This window comes from Etheostoma spectabile, chromosome 20, assembly GCF_008692095.1.
Source record: "Etheostoma spectabile isolate EspeVRDwgs_2016 chromosome 20, UIUC_Espe_1.0, whole genome shotgun sequence".
Taxonomy (NCBI): Eukaryota; Metazoa; Chordata; class Actinopteri; order Perciformes; family Percidae; genus Etheostoma; species Etheostoma spectabile.
In genome coordinates this window covers 9,177,900-9,193,161 of record NC_045752.1, presented here as the reverse complement: position 1 = coordinate 9,193,161, position 15,262 = coordinate 9,177,900, and the positions used below count along the sequence as shown (strand labels likewise).

General features: G+C 38.4%; 1 protein-coding gene across 3 annotated transcripts in view; it reads right to left on the bottom strand.

Annotated features, from left to right (window-relative positions):
• The window catches only part of ltk (leukocyte receptor tyrosine kinase), a 49,277-nt gene that overhangs the window by 30,648 nt on the left and 3,367 nt on the right, over positions 1-15,262 (bottom strand). For all 3 annotated transcript variants that reach the window (XM_032500278.1, XM_032500276.1, XM_032500277.1), the window contains exon 2: positions 1,242-1,328. In XM_032500278.1, coding sequence (XP_032356169.1) covers positions 1,242-1,328 — 87 coding nt within the window. The remainder of the gene's footprint in view (positions 1-1,241; positions 1,329-15,262) is intronic.

Below are 15,262 nucleotides of genomic sequence, written 5' to 3'. Positions count from 1 at the left end.
ATGTGACAATAAAATTTGTTTTGGTTAAAATCAACATATAATCGTGATAATCAATCGTGATCACAATATTGATCAAAATAATCGTGATAATCATTTTGGCCACAATCGTGCAACCCTACATTCCTGTCAGTTATAAGAAGCAAAATTAAGTTCTAATATATAATTACATTCATAGTGCCATAATTAATTATTCCAGTGCAATAAGGGCATTGTATTCATTTATTTATTTCACTCATTTCACAACGTGTAGTTGGCTGTGGTTTTGCTCACGTTGTTTTATTTTGTTTCGTTTCCCTCTATTTAAAGGTGCGGTAAGTGATTCTGCACAAAGATTCTTGATACTTGAACAACCCCAATGCTAGGTGACCGTGAGGAGCTATTCAATGAATTTGATAAAAAGTGTGTTGAATTAACATCACTTACTATACCTTTAACACACAGATTTCATGTTAAAGTGCCTGTTGATTGACTGCTGTAGGAGAAAGGGGCGGGACGCAGTGCCCATGAAAAAAAGTGAAAGGGAAGTAGAGGAGTGTTGTAAAAGTGTTTGGCTGGTTTTAACTGGATGCACCATGTGTGTCGGTTAATGATCAGTGTTGATCAGCGCTGCTAAATCCCGGGACCTTTTCTATTTTTTGGCCAACAGCTCCCAGCAGCAGCCACCGCTAAAATCGCCTGCTCCTGCAAGATTTGTGTCCTGCGGGATCCCAATCCCAATGCAGTCCTCTACCCTGGAGCTCCTGGGCCTAGGGTCCTATACCTCTGCTCATTGGGCAGAAGTTGGAACTCCTGGTGCAAAGGATGGGTCGGCCAAGACAGAGGTGGCCTTTCTGACCAGGTGACAGGCACAGCAGAGAGACTGGATATGGACCCCTGTAATCTGATAGCAGGTGTTCACCACTCTCTGTGGCTTAGTTTTACTCACCTTAAGATTCTCAAACCAGCAGATCAGGACAAATTGATTCAATAAATCACTGTTTTGTCGACATTAAAAAGAGTTTAGCTTCCTCACAAGTTTCTTGTGGTAGACAATTGCAATAAATTCCTGACTTTTTAGAGATGTTAAGTGTTCCGGTGCTCTATGTGCACTGAACATAATTTCGTAATTTTGCCTTCCAGTCAAGCAAACTCAGATTATTAACTCCTTTTATTCATAAAGGTAATCATTGCGAGTAATGAGGGTTTATTTTTGTCTGTGTGCAAATGTGTGTGTCGCACATCAATAAGAACATAACTCTTACTTTGGCTGTCCAGATGATGAGGAAACAGCTGATCTGAGAGGTTCACCTCCAGAAATCTGTCCAAAAGAGCGTGGCAGGTACTGCTAACTGAGGAGAGACAGACAGACAGACAGACAGACAGTGACTGGTTATGGTACTTATTTTGCTTATGAGGGCAAGCCATAGTACATGCATACAGTACTTGAAGCTGCTATACAATGCATTTTAATCACTACAGTAATTTTGAAAACCATTGCAGTAACAAATAGGTGCTTGGGTGGAGTTCCAGAGCAACCCAGTTCCAATGTTAGATCTGAGTATTCCTCAGATACTAGATAGAACAGATACTATCTAGTATCTCAGGAATACATGGCTGTGTAAACCCTGTACTCTGCCCCTTCCCCTGATAAGAGCTAAAATGGGACAAAAGATTTTTAATGCCTACATAAAAAACTAATCAAAGAAAGAAAAAAGTAAAACACAAACAATTACAAAAACATAAGTTATTTCTTTTTTTGTAAGATACTCAACACATCACAAACACAAAACGTGTTTGCCTGACACACTTTACACACGTGTGTGACCAGCCTCACTGCATTAGATGTAGATGAGCAGAGGTGGGTAGTAACAAGTTACATTTACCCCGTTACAGGTTTTTGAAAATAAATTTACTTCTAGAAGTAGTTTTAAATCACTATACTTTTACTTGAGTACATTTGTAAAGAAGAAACTGTACTCTTACTCTGGTACATTAGGTTATAATGAGCTTGTTACTTTTCTTTTTACCTCTTTGGTATTCTACGCGTCATTGTTTTTATCCCCCCCGTGTACGTCTCAGTAAAGTAAGACTACTTTTTACTTTTACTTTAGTCATATTATTCTGAAGTAACAGTACTTTTACTTGAGTACAATTTTTGGTTACTCTACCAGCCTCTGTAGATGAGGCAATATGGAGGCAATTTACAAGTTCTGGGCTCTGGATCACTCAGCCATTCAGCATGAGAGCCTTTATACTTACTATACTTTCTGGCTTATAAAACACAAATGACCTGATCAGAAATTCTGCAGGATTTCTGATAATTTAAACTCCCACAGATAAAGATTTGCTTTTGTAGTTTAGAAAGCCACTTCTCAAGAGCCAATGTGTACGGAGATTGTTTTCTTGTTATAGATGATAAAGATTATTTCCAGATGAAAGGATAAATGTTTTGTTTCCTGTTTTTATTCTGCATTTGTTCTGTTTCCTGTTTTATCTTGATCTTTTTTATTTTGTCTGTTTTTCTGTCTAGTTTTGTCTGGTTTTACTACCTGCCTTGTGTTTTCCCGCCTTTGTGATTGTCGTCCCTGCCCTGATGTGTTTCACCTGTTGTCCCCTTTTCTTTGTTTGCTTGTTATCACTTGTATTTAACCTCTGTGTTTCTTTTTGTCTTTGTCAGATCCTTTTGTGTGTTATTTGCTGTTGTCCTGTTCCTGTCGGTGTTTTCTTCGTTTGGACTTCCCTGAGATCAGTATTTCCACGTGAGCTCTTCCCAGTGTTTTCCAGTTTGGGGTTTTTCCTGTTCTTTTTTGGTTAGATTTTGGACTTTGTGTTTTCCTTGAGTCGTTGGTTTCTTGCTTTTTTGGGTCCCTGTTTTTTGGACTCTTTTAAATACATCTTTGTTATAACTCTCTTTTGCCTACCTGCCTCGTCTCTGCATTTGAGTCCTCCATTCTGTTAAATGTGACAAAAGAATTGCAGATTTGGTCAATTTGACGGTGGATGTGGTTCTCTGCAAGAGCTCAATTTCTACTGGGAGTCAGGGAAAGACATGTCTCTGTTTCTTTCCTGAATACTATTTTTGTACCTCTTAACAGTTTTATTTACTCATAGTGTCATACTTTATGGACTTATTTTACCCCATGTTTGCTCTCAAGTTACCGGCAGCCCTTAAAGGTGCTCTAAGCAATGTCACGTGTTTCGTCACTATCTGCGAGCTGCCTGTTCCCCAGAACACACCATGATTAAAAAAATAAAATAATAATTGTCTCAGATAGTCCAGGATCTACAAACGGCAACAATAACAAACTGTGCCCACCTGCACCACATAGCACACACAAACCAATAACCAGAAGGATTTGGGGGTAGGGGGTTAGTGCAAAGAAGGGAGAGGACGGGATGAGGAGGGAGGAGAAAGCTAGTCTTGTTTTCTTTGAAAGTACTTTGAGCGTCAAAAAGAAGTAACGTCACCCACCCTTACAGCACCTTTTTAAAGCATCAGTATGCTCTAACCTAGGTCAGATGGTCCAACATCTGAAAGCTTCTACCGCACACCTACGAACATCTATCAATTTCTTTAACTTTCCATTCGACGGTTAGTCTGACATTCATGCCCACTTTATGCATCAATTGGCCAGATAGGAGGTGGAACAGTGACTCCATTGCATTTGTAAATCTTTTGTTTTATTACTGTGGAAAGTACAATGACCAAATTAGATTGGTAAAAATGGTAATGTAACAAATGTAAAGATGTGAAGGGGATAGCATTAACATACTAGGCTTATCTATTTATTTAAACCAACCAATTAAATACTATTTAGTTTCCATGACTAAAACCAAACCCACACCCTTGGTTGTGCGTCTTGCCTCAGACCAGTGCATGCTGGGAATATCTTTAGTCCACGTAACCCTGAACAATACAAGCTAATAATATAGCCGATGGATGTATGGACCACAGAATTGATCCAGAAATAGGGCCACTGCAGACTGACCAAACACTCTGGAAAAACAACCCACAGACATGGTGTTGTTCTGGAGGATGACTAAGACGGAGGAAACTTTACACATGACATGACATTGAACATACTAACAAGCATGAACAGCAGACACTGAGGGAGATGATCATGTCCCAGTGGGTGATCACAACGTGTCCTATTAAATGGCCTCTGAACAACGACTTGACTGTTCTCTAGGGCCTGTAAGGCAGGGTCACACAGGGCAAGCAGGACAAATTGAGATATTAAGAATAAAATTCTATGAAAAGCAGTTAGTGGTGATTACTAACTTACTATGATAAAGGGTGAGGGGGTCATTTAATTGAAGGCAGACTAGCTATTCATCTGTAATTATGGAAGAAAAAAAGCTATGGATAGATTTCTGAAAACAGAAAATTGTAATAGTAATTAAAGAGGGGGATTCTATTATTAATATAAACTAACCTCACTTCTTTCTAACTCCACACACAGCAATTTGTTTCATTTTTAAGACATTTATCAGACTTCAAATTGCTCCATCTACAGCAACAAAAGACTTTGTGAACACTTTTCATTTATGCAGAAGTACTCCCCAAGCTATGCTATATGTCATGAGTGCAGAAATGAGACACGTTGTCAAAAGACAACATTTCTAACACGTATAAGTGCAATATTGAAGTCTAAAGGCCAATCGCCACTGAGAGCGTTTTCAGAAGCGTTATTGAAGTCTGTCACTTGTGCGTCTCACAGAACAGATACACTTCCAAATAAATGTAATCAATCCACACGGATGACCCCCTTTACACTTTTTTTTAACACTTCCAAGTCTATTTTTGTCATGTTCAGTGAAGTGTAATCCACTGTCCATTTTTGTTCGGATCACCAAAACATGTTTTAAAAATAAGTGTAAACAGGACCTAAAAGGCCAACAATCCATCTCAATGTTGTTGTGTTTAGGCAAGTATGTTGAGTCATCATCTATAGGTGCACAATTTAGAAAATGTCCCAATTCAATATTGATTTTAAGGCACAAGATTCGATTTTAAATCTAATTTCAATTCAAAAACGATTCTCTATTATAACACAGATTCACAGTATGTAAATGTAATTACTTATATATATACACGCCACAATACGCATGTTTAGTAAGCAGTATTTGATGGCTGCATTCCTACACTTATACATTCAATGTGGAAGTAATCCAAGTATTCAGAATAAATTAATCAGATTGAGTAACGTAACGGAATAAGTAACAAATTACATTTTTGGGCAGGTACTGTATTCTGTAACGCAATACGTTTTAAAAGTATCCTTCCCAACAATGCCTTTCATCATCTGTTAAGATGTGACCCTTTATCTCTCTACGCCAGCTTAACAATGTCCTGATCTCCTCAAATCTCTTATTTCCGATTGGTAAGACACATGATGGCTCAAGTGATCTAAAATATCCAATAACAACTTTGCTGTGTCAAGTGTGAAGACAGATAGAGGCTGAGAAGAGAAGTCATTGACGAGAACACCCAACGCTCCCGAGAGGAACTTCATAAGTAGGTTTCACATTTTCAACTCACAAAATAAAAGCACTCCTGGTTAACGTAGCTATTGAGTGTGCTTGATCCTTTGTAATTGTTTGCAAGTGTGCATTTATGAGCACATTCAAGTGTGTCTCAGAAGTCTACGTTTATGAGCAACACACGCTGAAATAAAATAGAACTCTCACCCGCAAACATTCATTCACTACTAAGGGGAGTCAACGTTGGCACTGACTTCTTGACAAATGATACAATAAGATCAAAGCACCGCTTCAGACATAAAAGGCAGGTATTCATGTTGTGTCTGTCACTAAACCAAATTCTAAGCAGAATTTTGCAAATGTGTGTCAATGAGATGTCTAAAAACTGTCGGGGGAAGCTTCTTAATGAACAACAACTGGTTACTAAGGATGAAGGCGGTGTTTTCTTGGGAGACAGATGGTGCAGTGACAGTGAAGTTAAACTGACTGTAGAATTACAGCCTTAGCTGACAGTCCCATCCATCGCTGCCATTTACCAGAGCTGCTGTGTATGTCAGAGGAGAGGCTATGCGTGTGTGGATGGTGCACCTAAATGCAGTGAATCATTCACAAATTGTTTCCAGTAAGCTCATTGTGGAGAGAGAGAGAGAGAGAGAGAGAGAGAGAGAGAGAGAGGAGAGATAGAGAGAGAGAGAGAGGAGAGATAGAGAGAGAGAGAGAGAGAGAGAGCACACACGCACTAGGCTTTCAGATAGACAACACAGAGGTTTACCAAAACTTTCCATGCTAGTTTTCCACAGTAAAATATCATAAAAGGGCTCTGAGGGAACTGAGAAACAGCTACGCTTTTCTTATTAAATCAAATAGAGGTAGAATCAAAACAAACAGGTACGGCAAGTATAAAGCAGCAGGGCGACATCCTTTGCATGTGCCTTCAAAAACTTGAAAACTACAGTTTTATGATGTGTCAGCTCTCTGATAAAGGTTTGGCTAGATTAAGGCACAAAAAATACAACTGACAACTCATGGTCTAGCTTCACTGCTCATCTATTCTGGGATAGGAGGAAAACTGGCTTGACTCTGGCTTGTTTGTATTTCTTTAAACTCTAAGACCCAGATGCAGCAATGGTGCCCTTGCAAAATAGCGGAAGGGGAGGTCTGTCAGACTTTATCCCAGCACTGTACATCCTGTTGCCAGACTATACAAAGAAATACTCTCATTTGGAAGAGGAGACACTTGCCATCAGTCAGTCTTGCAGCCAGCTTTTGGTTTGAAGCCCTTAAAAGTCTCTGCAAATTTCATTGCCCGTATTATATGTATAAAAACGAAGAAAATTCAATCTACTTTCATGTATGACAAAGAAAAGCCTCAAATACACATACATACACCCCTCACGGGTGTGCCTTGTCAGGGATAATTAGTGGAATTTCTTGCCTTATTAATGGAGTTGGGACCATCAGTTGTGTAAAAGTCAGGTTGATACACAGCCGACACTTTTTTGTGAAGTACATAATTCCACATGTGTTCATTCATAGTTTTGATGCCTTTAGTATGTAAATAATGTAAATAGTCATGAAAATAAAGGAAACGCATTGAATGAGGTGTTCAAACTTTTGGCCTGTACTATACATACACACACACACGTGTATGTATATATATATATATATATATATGTGTGTGTGTGTGTGTGTGTGTGTCTTATGATGGAACAACAATATGGTCTAAATTAAATGTCTTCTCTGGGATCAATGAGGTTTAACATGATCTAATTGAATTCTCGTACAGGCATATTGCAAGTTATTTGTTATAAATGAATTAGTTGTTATTGGATTCAATACTGGATGTTACAAAAACAAGCTAGTCATACTTTTGTTATTGTTTTTCTATTTGTGTATTTTTATTTAGCCTTTATTTTTCCTAAAAGTTCAAAATACAACGCTGTCTCCAAGAAACGATGTTGCATTAGCAAGGAACACACCATCAACATAATGTGTTTAAACTATTTCTTATTGAAAAATCTATGATTGGGCTGCAAGGGTTTAAACTTGCTTGCAGTTCTTCCAATTGTCGTTGGCGGCGCTGTTGAGGTGTTCTCCTGAAACTCGCTAGGTAGCATCAATTAAGTAATACTAATTTTTTTTTTAAAGTTATTTTTTTGGGGGGGGTTTTCCCTTTATTTGATAGAGACAGACAGAGATGTGTTAAAGGGGGAGAGAGAGAGACATGCAGCAAAGGGGCCACAGGCCGGATTCGAACCCGGGTCCGCTGCGTCGAGGAGCAAGCCTCTGTACATGGGCACCCACTCAACCCACTGAGCTATCTGGGTGCCCAAGTAATACTAATTTTACCAAGTACCCTGCGGTGACAAACATAATTGCTTCCTGGATTATGTTCATAGGCAATGTTTTTTAGTAATAATAAAGTGCTACATTTATCCATGAAGATTGTTGGGGTGGATGATGGGCATAAAAAGCGCAGGACTTTAACACCATTGATTTGTTATTGTGCACCTTCGGTCCTTACAACCGAGTTTCTTAATCTTGGGGTCAGGATCTCATGTGGGGTCACTCAAGATCACATAGGCAGATGGGGTCCTGGAAGATTTGTAATATACAGATGTTTGGAAAAAATGGGAAATTTATTTATTTCCATTTCATGTGTAACGTGTGTAGCACAGATCTCCCTTTATGTCTTAAACATAAAATAGTAATGTAAACGATTGTCATGATTCTTTGAGGATCAAACAATAGGGTCGCAGTTGAGAAACTGTGCCTTAGACAATTCAAAAAAGAAAAACTCCCCCAGAATTTCTTTTGGTAATGTCAGACATAAAATAATCATTCTTCCAGCGGCGAACGGCTTGTTTGTACTGGTGTTTGATACATTATCAGTCAGAAACAATTCACATGAGGGAGCTTTAACTGTAAAAACATTAGCGTCCTCATTTCATTTCAGGGTTTATTTTTTCAAATGCAAAGTGTAGCCATTTAAAGCTTAATTTAACCTTAAACATGAGTTTTAAACACATTCTTGTTGCATTTATATTCCATCTCTCAACTGCCTGTCACAAGATGCAAGACATCTCGTCTGCACTCAGAGGCCGGTCCAAAAAAAGCAAACACTGCTATAACCTCCCAAAACCTCATCTTTTAAGCTCCAGACTCAAACCCACATATTTAGAAACCATTTGCTATGACTATGAACTTTCTACATTTAAGCCACTTGAAAACAATTGATGTAAATTTTCATTAGCAATGGAAATTGAAGCAAATAATTGGCCTTTGCTCAAGCTTGTGACTTATTTTTACTGTCAGGGCTGTAGTCAAGTCCATCATTGTCAAGTCCAAGGCAAAGGAGGGGACAGTCAATATTGAGAGAAAAAAAAAAAGAATACTCTTCAAGACCACTTACTTACCTGTTCATAATGTGTGTGTATACCAGGTGACTAATCTCGATGCCTGTTCTAGATGGTTGTTCTGTTTTGAAGGAGGAAGTTACTTTAGAACAAAAGCACATAGAGCTGGACTCGGTCAAGACCAACTAGAATATCCGGTGAGTCCAATGGCCGAGTCCGAGGCAAGTCTGAGTCCAAATACCAACTAGTCCAAGACTATTCCAAGACAACAGTAAGGCGTCTTGAATCAGGACTTACTACAGCCCTGTTCACAGCTATTAAGTTTAGCAAAATCCATAACCATTTTTAAGATTCAAAAATACAGACTAGAATTAGATTGCATTCTCTAACCAATGACAACTTGACGAACCACTACGACCTGCAAGGTAAGCCCATACTACAACTATCCTTAATGAATGAGTAAAAAACTGTGATATTATAGAAACAAAATACTTAGCAAGCCAAACTCAATAAGTATGTCCTACCCTTCATTACACTCGTCAGATAATACCAAAGAGAAGCTCACACACTGTAGATAAAAAGACAACAAAATGTTTCAATTTAATTCCATTGGGACATTTTTTGATAAAAACTCAGAAAACACTGCCAACCCCATGGCTAGCATGGTGTAATGAACAGCTCACACAGCCGTAAAAATTCAAACAGAATAGCTCTCTAGTTGGACACTAGCAGCAAAACATGTCATCATGGGTCATTGCTTTTCAAAACACATTACTGTTTTCTGATGTGACACCACTATCCTCTTTTTATCAGTGCCTTCCAATCAATTATTTATTATCATTACAAAAAATAGACAGTACGGAGTAAAAAACTGGAAACAAACGGTGTGTCTTCTTTGGTCGAGACACATGCTTTGTCTCCCATCCACCCAAAACATACAAGGGTTCACAGCCGCTAGAGTTCCTTGCATTTGTCGAGTAAGTATTAAGATCTTCTGCTCACGTAAAATTAGTAATACCACAGTATAAAATTACGCAATTGCAAGGTAAAGTCCTGCATTCAAAATCTTACTCAAAGTATATGAAAGTAAAGTGCTCCTTATTCAAAATGACCACAATCAGTGATATACCGTTATGTAGTTTAATTAATAGTCAATCATATTTTGAAGCCAATTATGATTTACATGTAAAATCTTGACAAGGAAAGTAACTAGTAACTACAGCTGTTAGATAAACGTAGTAGGATAAAAAGTTCAATCTTTATCTCTGAAAAGTAACAGAATGTACTTGAGAAAAGAACAAGTAACTCAAAATTGCATTTTAGAAGAGTAGGCTACTTGACTTAATGGAGTGCTTTCTTCAGGTAGGAAGTGAGTACTTACCCCAAGTGAAGGAGTTTAAATACCTTGGGGTCTTGTTTGCGAGTGAGGGGACCATGGAGCGTGAGATTATAATATATAATAAACACTGTTACACTTTTGAAACTAGTTCAGCTTGTGTAGGCTTGTCAGTGCTTTCTGAACATATTGAACACACTTAAAAATAATAATTATATCGCAACAATACCGAAAACAGTGATAATTTAGGTCACTATAACTGTGAGCTAAAATTTTCATAATGTTACATCACTATTAGTGATAAATGGAGTAGCGGAAAAAACACAGTAGAAAAGCAAGTTACTATATATGAATAATAAATATACTTTACATCATTAACATTTCAAAAAACGGTTTGTTCTCAAAACACTATTATTCTTAGACGACGACTTGAAATAGACTTTCCGATGGGAGTAATTTTGCACTTTGTTAGTAAGGGGCTTTCCTAATGTGACATCCAAAAATAAATAACAGCCAGTAAAATTTCATATTAATGCAATCAAACTTTGTAAGTTGTAACTAGACTACGACTGTGCACGTCCTTGTGAAAATATCCATATCTCTTCGCTGAGACCCTTGAATGTCTGTCTGCATCTAGACACACTTCTGAAGACCCATTCTTGAGCAGTGAATCAGGCTCTCAGCATTTCGGCAAGAATTAAGATTACGATAACTTAATTTATGATTTAATTGGTTGCAGCTTGGCTCCAGTTAACTGGTATATCGTACCGGTATGCAGTTTCTTTCAGATGGTCTTTAATCAACAAAGATACCTAGACTTTCAGACACACCATGTCTGGTTTCTGTGACGAACATTCAAAGATATGAAGATAAAATGCAGCATACACATAATAATAAATAATACATTTTATTTAAAGACGCCTTTCTTGGCACTCAAGGACGCCGCACAGGGGATTCATAAATTAATTACTATCATAAGCCATACATACACATAAGCCAATAAGCATTTTAATTCAAGGTTCCCTGGAACAAGGTAGAAACAGAACATGCAATTTTGAGAAGACTAAAGTTTTCATTACATTAATGTGATGTGTTTTTGTACTAAATTTTTCATTTGTAGTATACATTCTTGTATGAAGTCATGAAAGAGTGTGTTTGTCAATGTCAAGCTCTGGTGGGTCAAACCTTTACTGCTACAACTAGAGTCTAAACAAACTGCTGCTGTCCATACATGTATCAATTGGCATTTTGCTCAAGCTAATAGAATCCACAATCCACATATAAATTAACAAATTCAAACTAAAATCAAGACTGGTATCACTTTCATATTGATTGACAGGTCCTAAAATAATACTGTACGTTCTGATGCTATGTAATGCTGTATGCTTATAACGAAGTAAAAACAGTTGTCTGTTGCAAGATGTGGGTTTCCCGAGTTATCTGGAGTAACCTGAAACAAATAACTGTGGGGTGGTTTGTTAAACCACTTAAAATGTTTTCCTGACAGGAAAGTCTTATACAAATAATGACATTGAATGTTGTCTGGCTGGAGCATTGATGGAAGTAGCATTACCTCATGATAGTTCCAAGAAGCAGACACAAAAGAAACAAAACCAAGCCTTAAGAAAAGTTTGACATTTTGGGAAATATATTTATTCACTTTCTTGCCATGAATTACATGAGAAAATGAATAATCCTGTATAGTCCAGTCATGTCTCAATGCTAAATATGTAGCTATAGCCAGCAGCCAGCTAACTTAGCGTAGCTCAAAGAATGGAAACTGAAGGAAACAGCTAGCCTGGCTCTGTTATCTGTCCTCACTTTATTGTTTTGGTTCACTCTCACTGCTCTCAACAGACCACTGTTTTCAGCAAAAGAGCTCTTAAATCACACTGTACACTACTTGACCACCACCCATGACAATCAGATAAAGTTAGCAACTAGCTGGTGAAGATTGTGGAGCCTCCACTAGCCAGATACAGTATTTCCCTCAGGAATTAGCAGACACCCAAATAGAGCTCAAAGTAAATATTGGACGCCAAATTAATGCTAATGTTGCTCCATACCTTCCGTATGATATTGGCCACTGTTGGTTAACTCAAATCACAATATCAACTTTAAAGCTGCTAGTAAGCCAGTATTTAGTTCACAGCTTTTTGAGCTGCACCTTAAGCAGTCCCTTCAGGATTTAGCAGACTTTTTTTTAGATTGTTGTGGCCCAACATGCCTGATATTGCGGGAGCTTTTGTAAAAAACTGTAATAAAAGTTGCAATGTTTTTTGTATTTTTGCTGCAATGAAGTTGCTGGAGACAGAGAATGTTGCAAAAAAAGTTGTGAATTTTTTTGTATAGTTCTTTAAAAATTTAAAGAAAACTTGTTTTGGGGAGAATATAACTACTGTAGGCCGAATTTTCCAAATAACCTTACCAAAAAGGCTCAGGATGCTGCAAATGTTGGTATAATATGAAATTGGTGGCTGGTGGATTTAAGACAAAATATTACTAATTTATTGAATGAATCAAATTTGAACAGGTCTGTCCGTGGCTTGTTAATCTTTACATTGTTAGTTAGTTTCCTATCCTGGCCTGGAACACACATTCACACGATTTGATAGGAGGACTTATTGGCCTTTAAAAGGTGCTCTAGGCGATGTTGGTTGTCGTTACTTCTTGTTGACATTCAAAGTATTTTCAAACAAAATGAGACTATCATTCCCCTCTCTCTTCCTCATACCTTCCCCTTCCCCTCCCTTCTGTGCTTCCGCAAACTCAGCACTCAGCAATCCTGCCCGCTGCAGAGAGCCGACAGGATTAAAACAGTAGCTTCTTCAGCGACGACAGAGTGAAAACCCATTACAGCGTACATTGATGTTAAAATGTATACAGGTTGGCAGGACGGTTTGACATGTCATGGTCTTTCCATAGACAGTTCGCTGTAGGTGTTGTTGGTAAATGTGAAATGTTCGAGTCACGCATGTCTTGGTTATCAGAGAAATGAATATGGCCACGTTCTCACTCCCACTTGGTCATTGGCTCTCAGAGTCACATACTGATATTATGTCGGGCACATGGTTGCGGGAAACTCTGGATAATGGTGCTGTGGTCAAATTGCAAGTTAAACCAAAGTCAACACATCGACATTACGAAATCCTGGAGGGACTGCTTAGGGATTACAAATCAATCAACTATGGTGATGAAAGATCAGAAAAGGGTCATATGAAGAATATGGCCTTCTACAGTACCAAGTAGCAGTGAATGTACTGACGTGTCTGGTTAACATTCTGAGGAGGTGGGGAACTCAAGGGACTGAAGCTGTCCTTCTGGTCTCTAACCACATCGTCTAACTCCCACTCAGTCTGAATCCGCTGGTGTGGCACTGTGTAGACTTTCCTTCACATAGATAAAACAGCAGTGTCTATTAAATATGTGCAGACACACTTCACTCATAAGCTGTGTCTGTGGCCAAACAAAGCCAGCAAAGTCTCCTGTATGACTCACCCGCTGTGCTCTGGTGGACTAAAACGAATATCTGCTGCCCAGAGATTTAAGACCAATTATTTTTGATAGTGTGCTAAAGCTATGTTTCCAGCAAAATGGAGAAAATTTAAATCATTAAAAAGGTCAAATATATGAAAATACTTCCTGGTAAAAAAATGTTTGTCTGATTGAGTGAAGATTTGCTATAAGAACACCAGAAGAGTCCTTCTGTTTCTCATTTCCTTGATAGACAGACGCAGATTATTATAGGAGTTGTTAGTCGCTGTCTCGGGTGTTGATTATCTACCACAAGCTGCAGCTTTAACGTTTCATGCCAAATCTAACATTTCACTCTTGCCAATAGTCAGCTTGATGCCATATTTTATCTTTAAATGTTACTCCCTGACTGTGTCTCCCTTGTCTATTTATATCCATCTCTCTCTTTCTTTCTCTGCTGTTTTTGATGAGAAAAAAAACTAACATCTGACTGGCCTTTCCTCGACCCATGGGGTTGCATGGTTACCCCTGAACTTGAGTGACGCACAGCTGGTTGCTCATCTGTCTGTTATCCAGGCAGCAGAGTGACACCCTTGAGGCACAGCTTTGATCTGCTATCTCTCTCTTTATGCAGACTGTAGAAACACATTTACACTCCAACTACACCTGAGCAACAGATATGAGACTCTAATCCAATAACATTACAAGGACGGAGGAAACGCTCTTTGTGTTACCGAGTGTTGCTGGTTCAGAAGGTGGGAAACAATCAATACAAAGAGCTCAAGCAAAAGTAGAGTATCACAGGAGGAAGTCTGTCACCAAAGCCTGCCAGAGAAATTCTGAGAGGAGGCAGACCATGAAAATGACACGTTTCAGGGAAAAGACAAATTCATGGATGCAAAAGGGATGAAGTTTACACCGCAGAGGAAAAGCTGAACTGAGGGATCATATTAAGACCAGCGAGACATCGGACTCCTGAGATATTATGGTGAATAAGCGCCTATTTACAAACAAAGTTGGAGGTTCAGACTGATCAATTTACATCTTAACCCAGCCCTTCTTGGGTCAACCTTTAAAGCGTAACGCATCATTAGGACCGAAACGCCACTTGTAAGATTTACTGTATTATTGTTTTTCGGTCAAATGGCCTTTTGAATGGTAAAAAAGTATCACCAGGGTCTCTACACATGAACTCCGCATTGAGAACATTGTTTGTGTACACAGAGTTTACTGAAAGGAAAGCTTTTGAATGACTCACCGTAGCTGTTATTGTTTCCGGTCGCCGTCCATCTAGCCAGTCAAAAAGAGTTGATCTCCGAATGCAACGTGACAGGGAGGAGAGTAAAGATGGAAAGCACCTAAAACTTAGTTCCATATAAATGTACGGATAACTTGGTGTTTTGTCTTTAGTCAAAAACAATATTGACCTTGTAGTTGAAAAAGGAGCCTAATACAAGAATGACATTTCCTCTTATTCGGAGATCGACTATTTTTTATCTTATTTGATTTTTGATGGCGGATAGCGTAAACAAAAACTGCTAAAGTGAGTTGTTCAAAACTTTTTTTTTTTGTAAACTCTGAGTACACAATGTTGTCAATGCTCGAGTTCATGTGTAGAGCCCCTGGTGATACT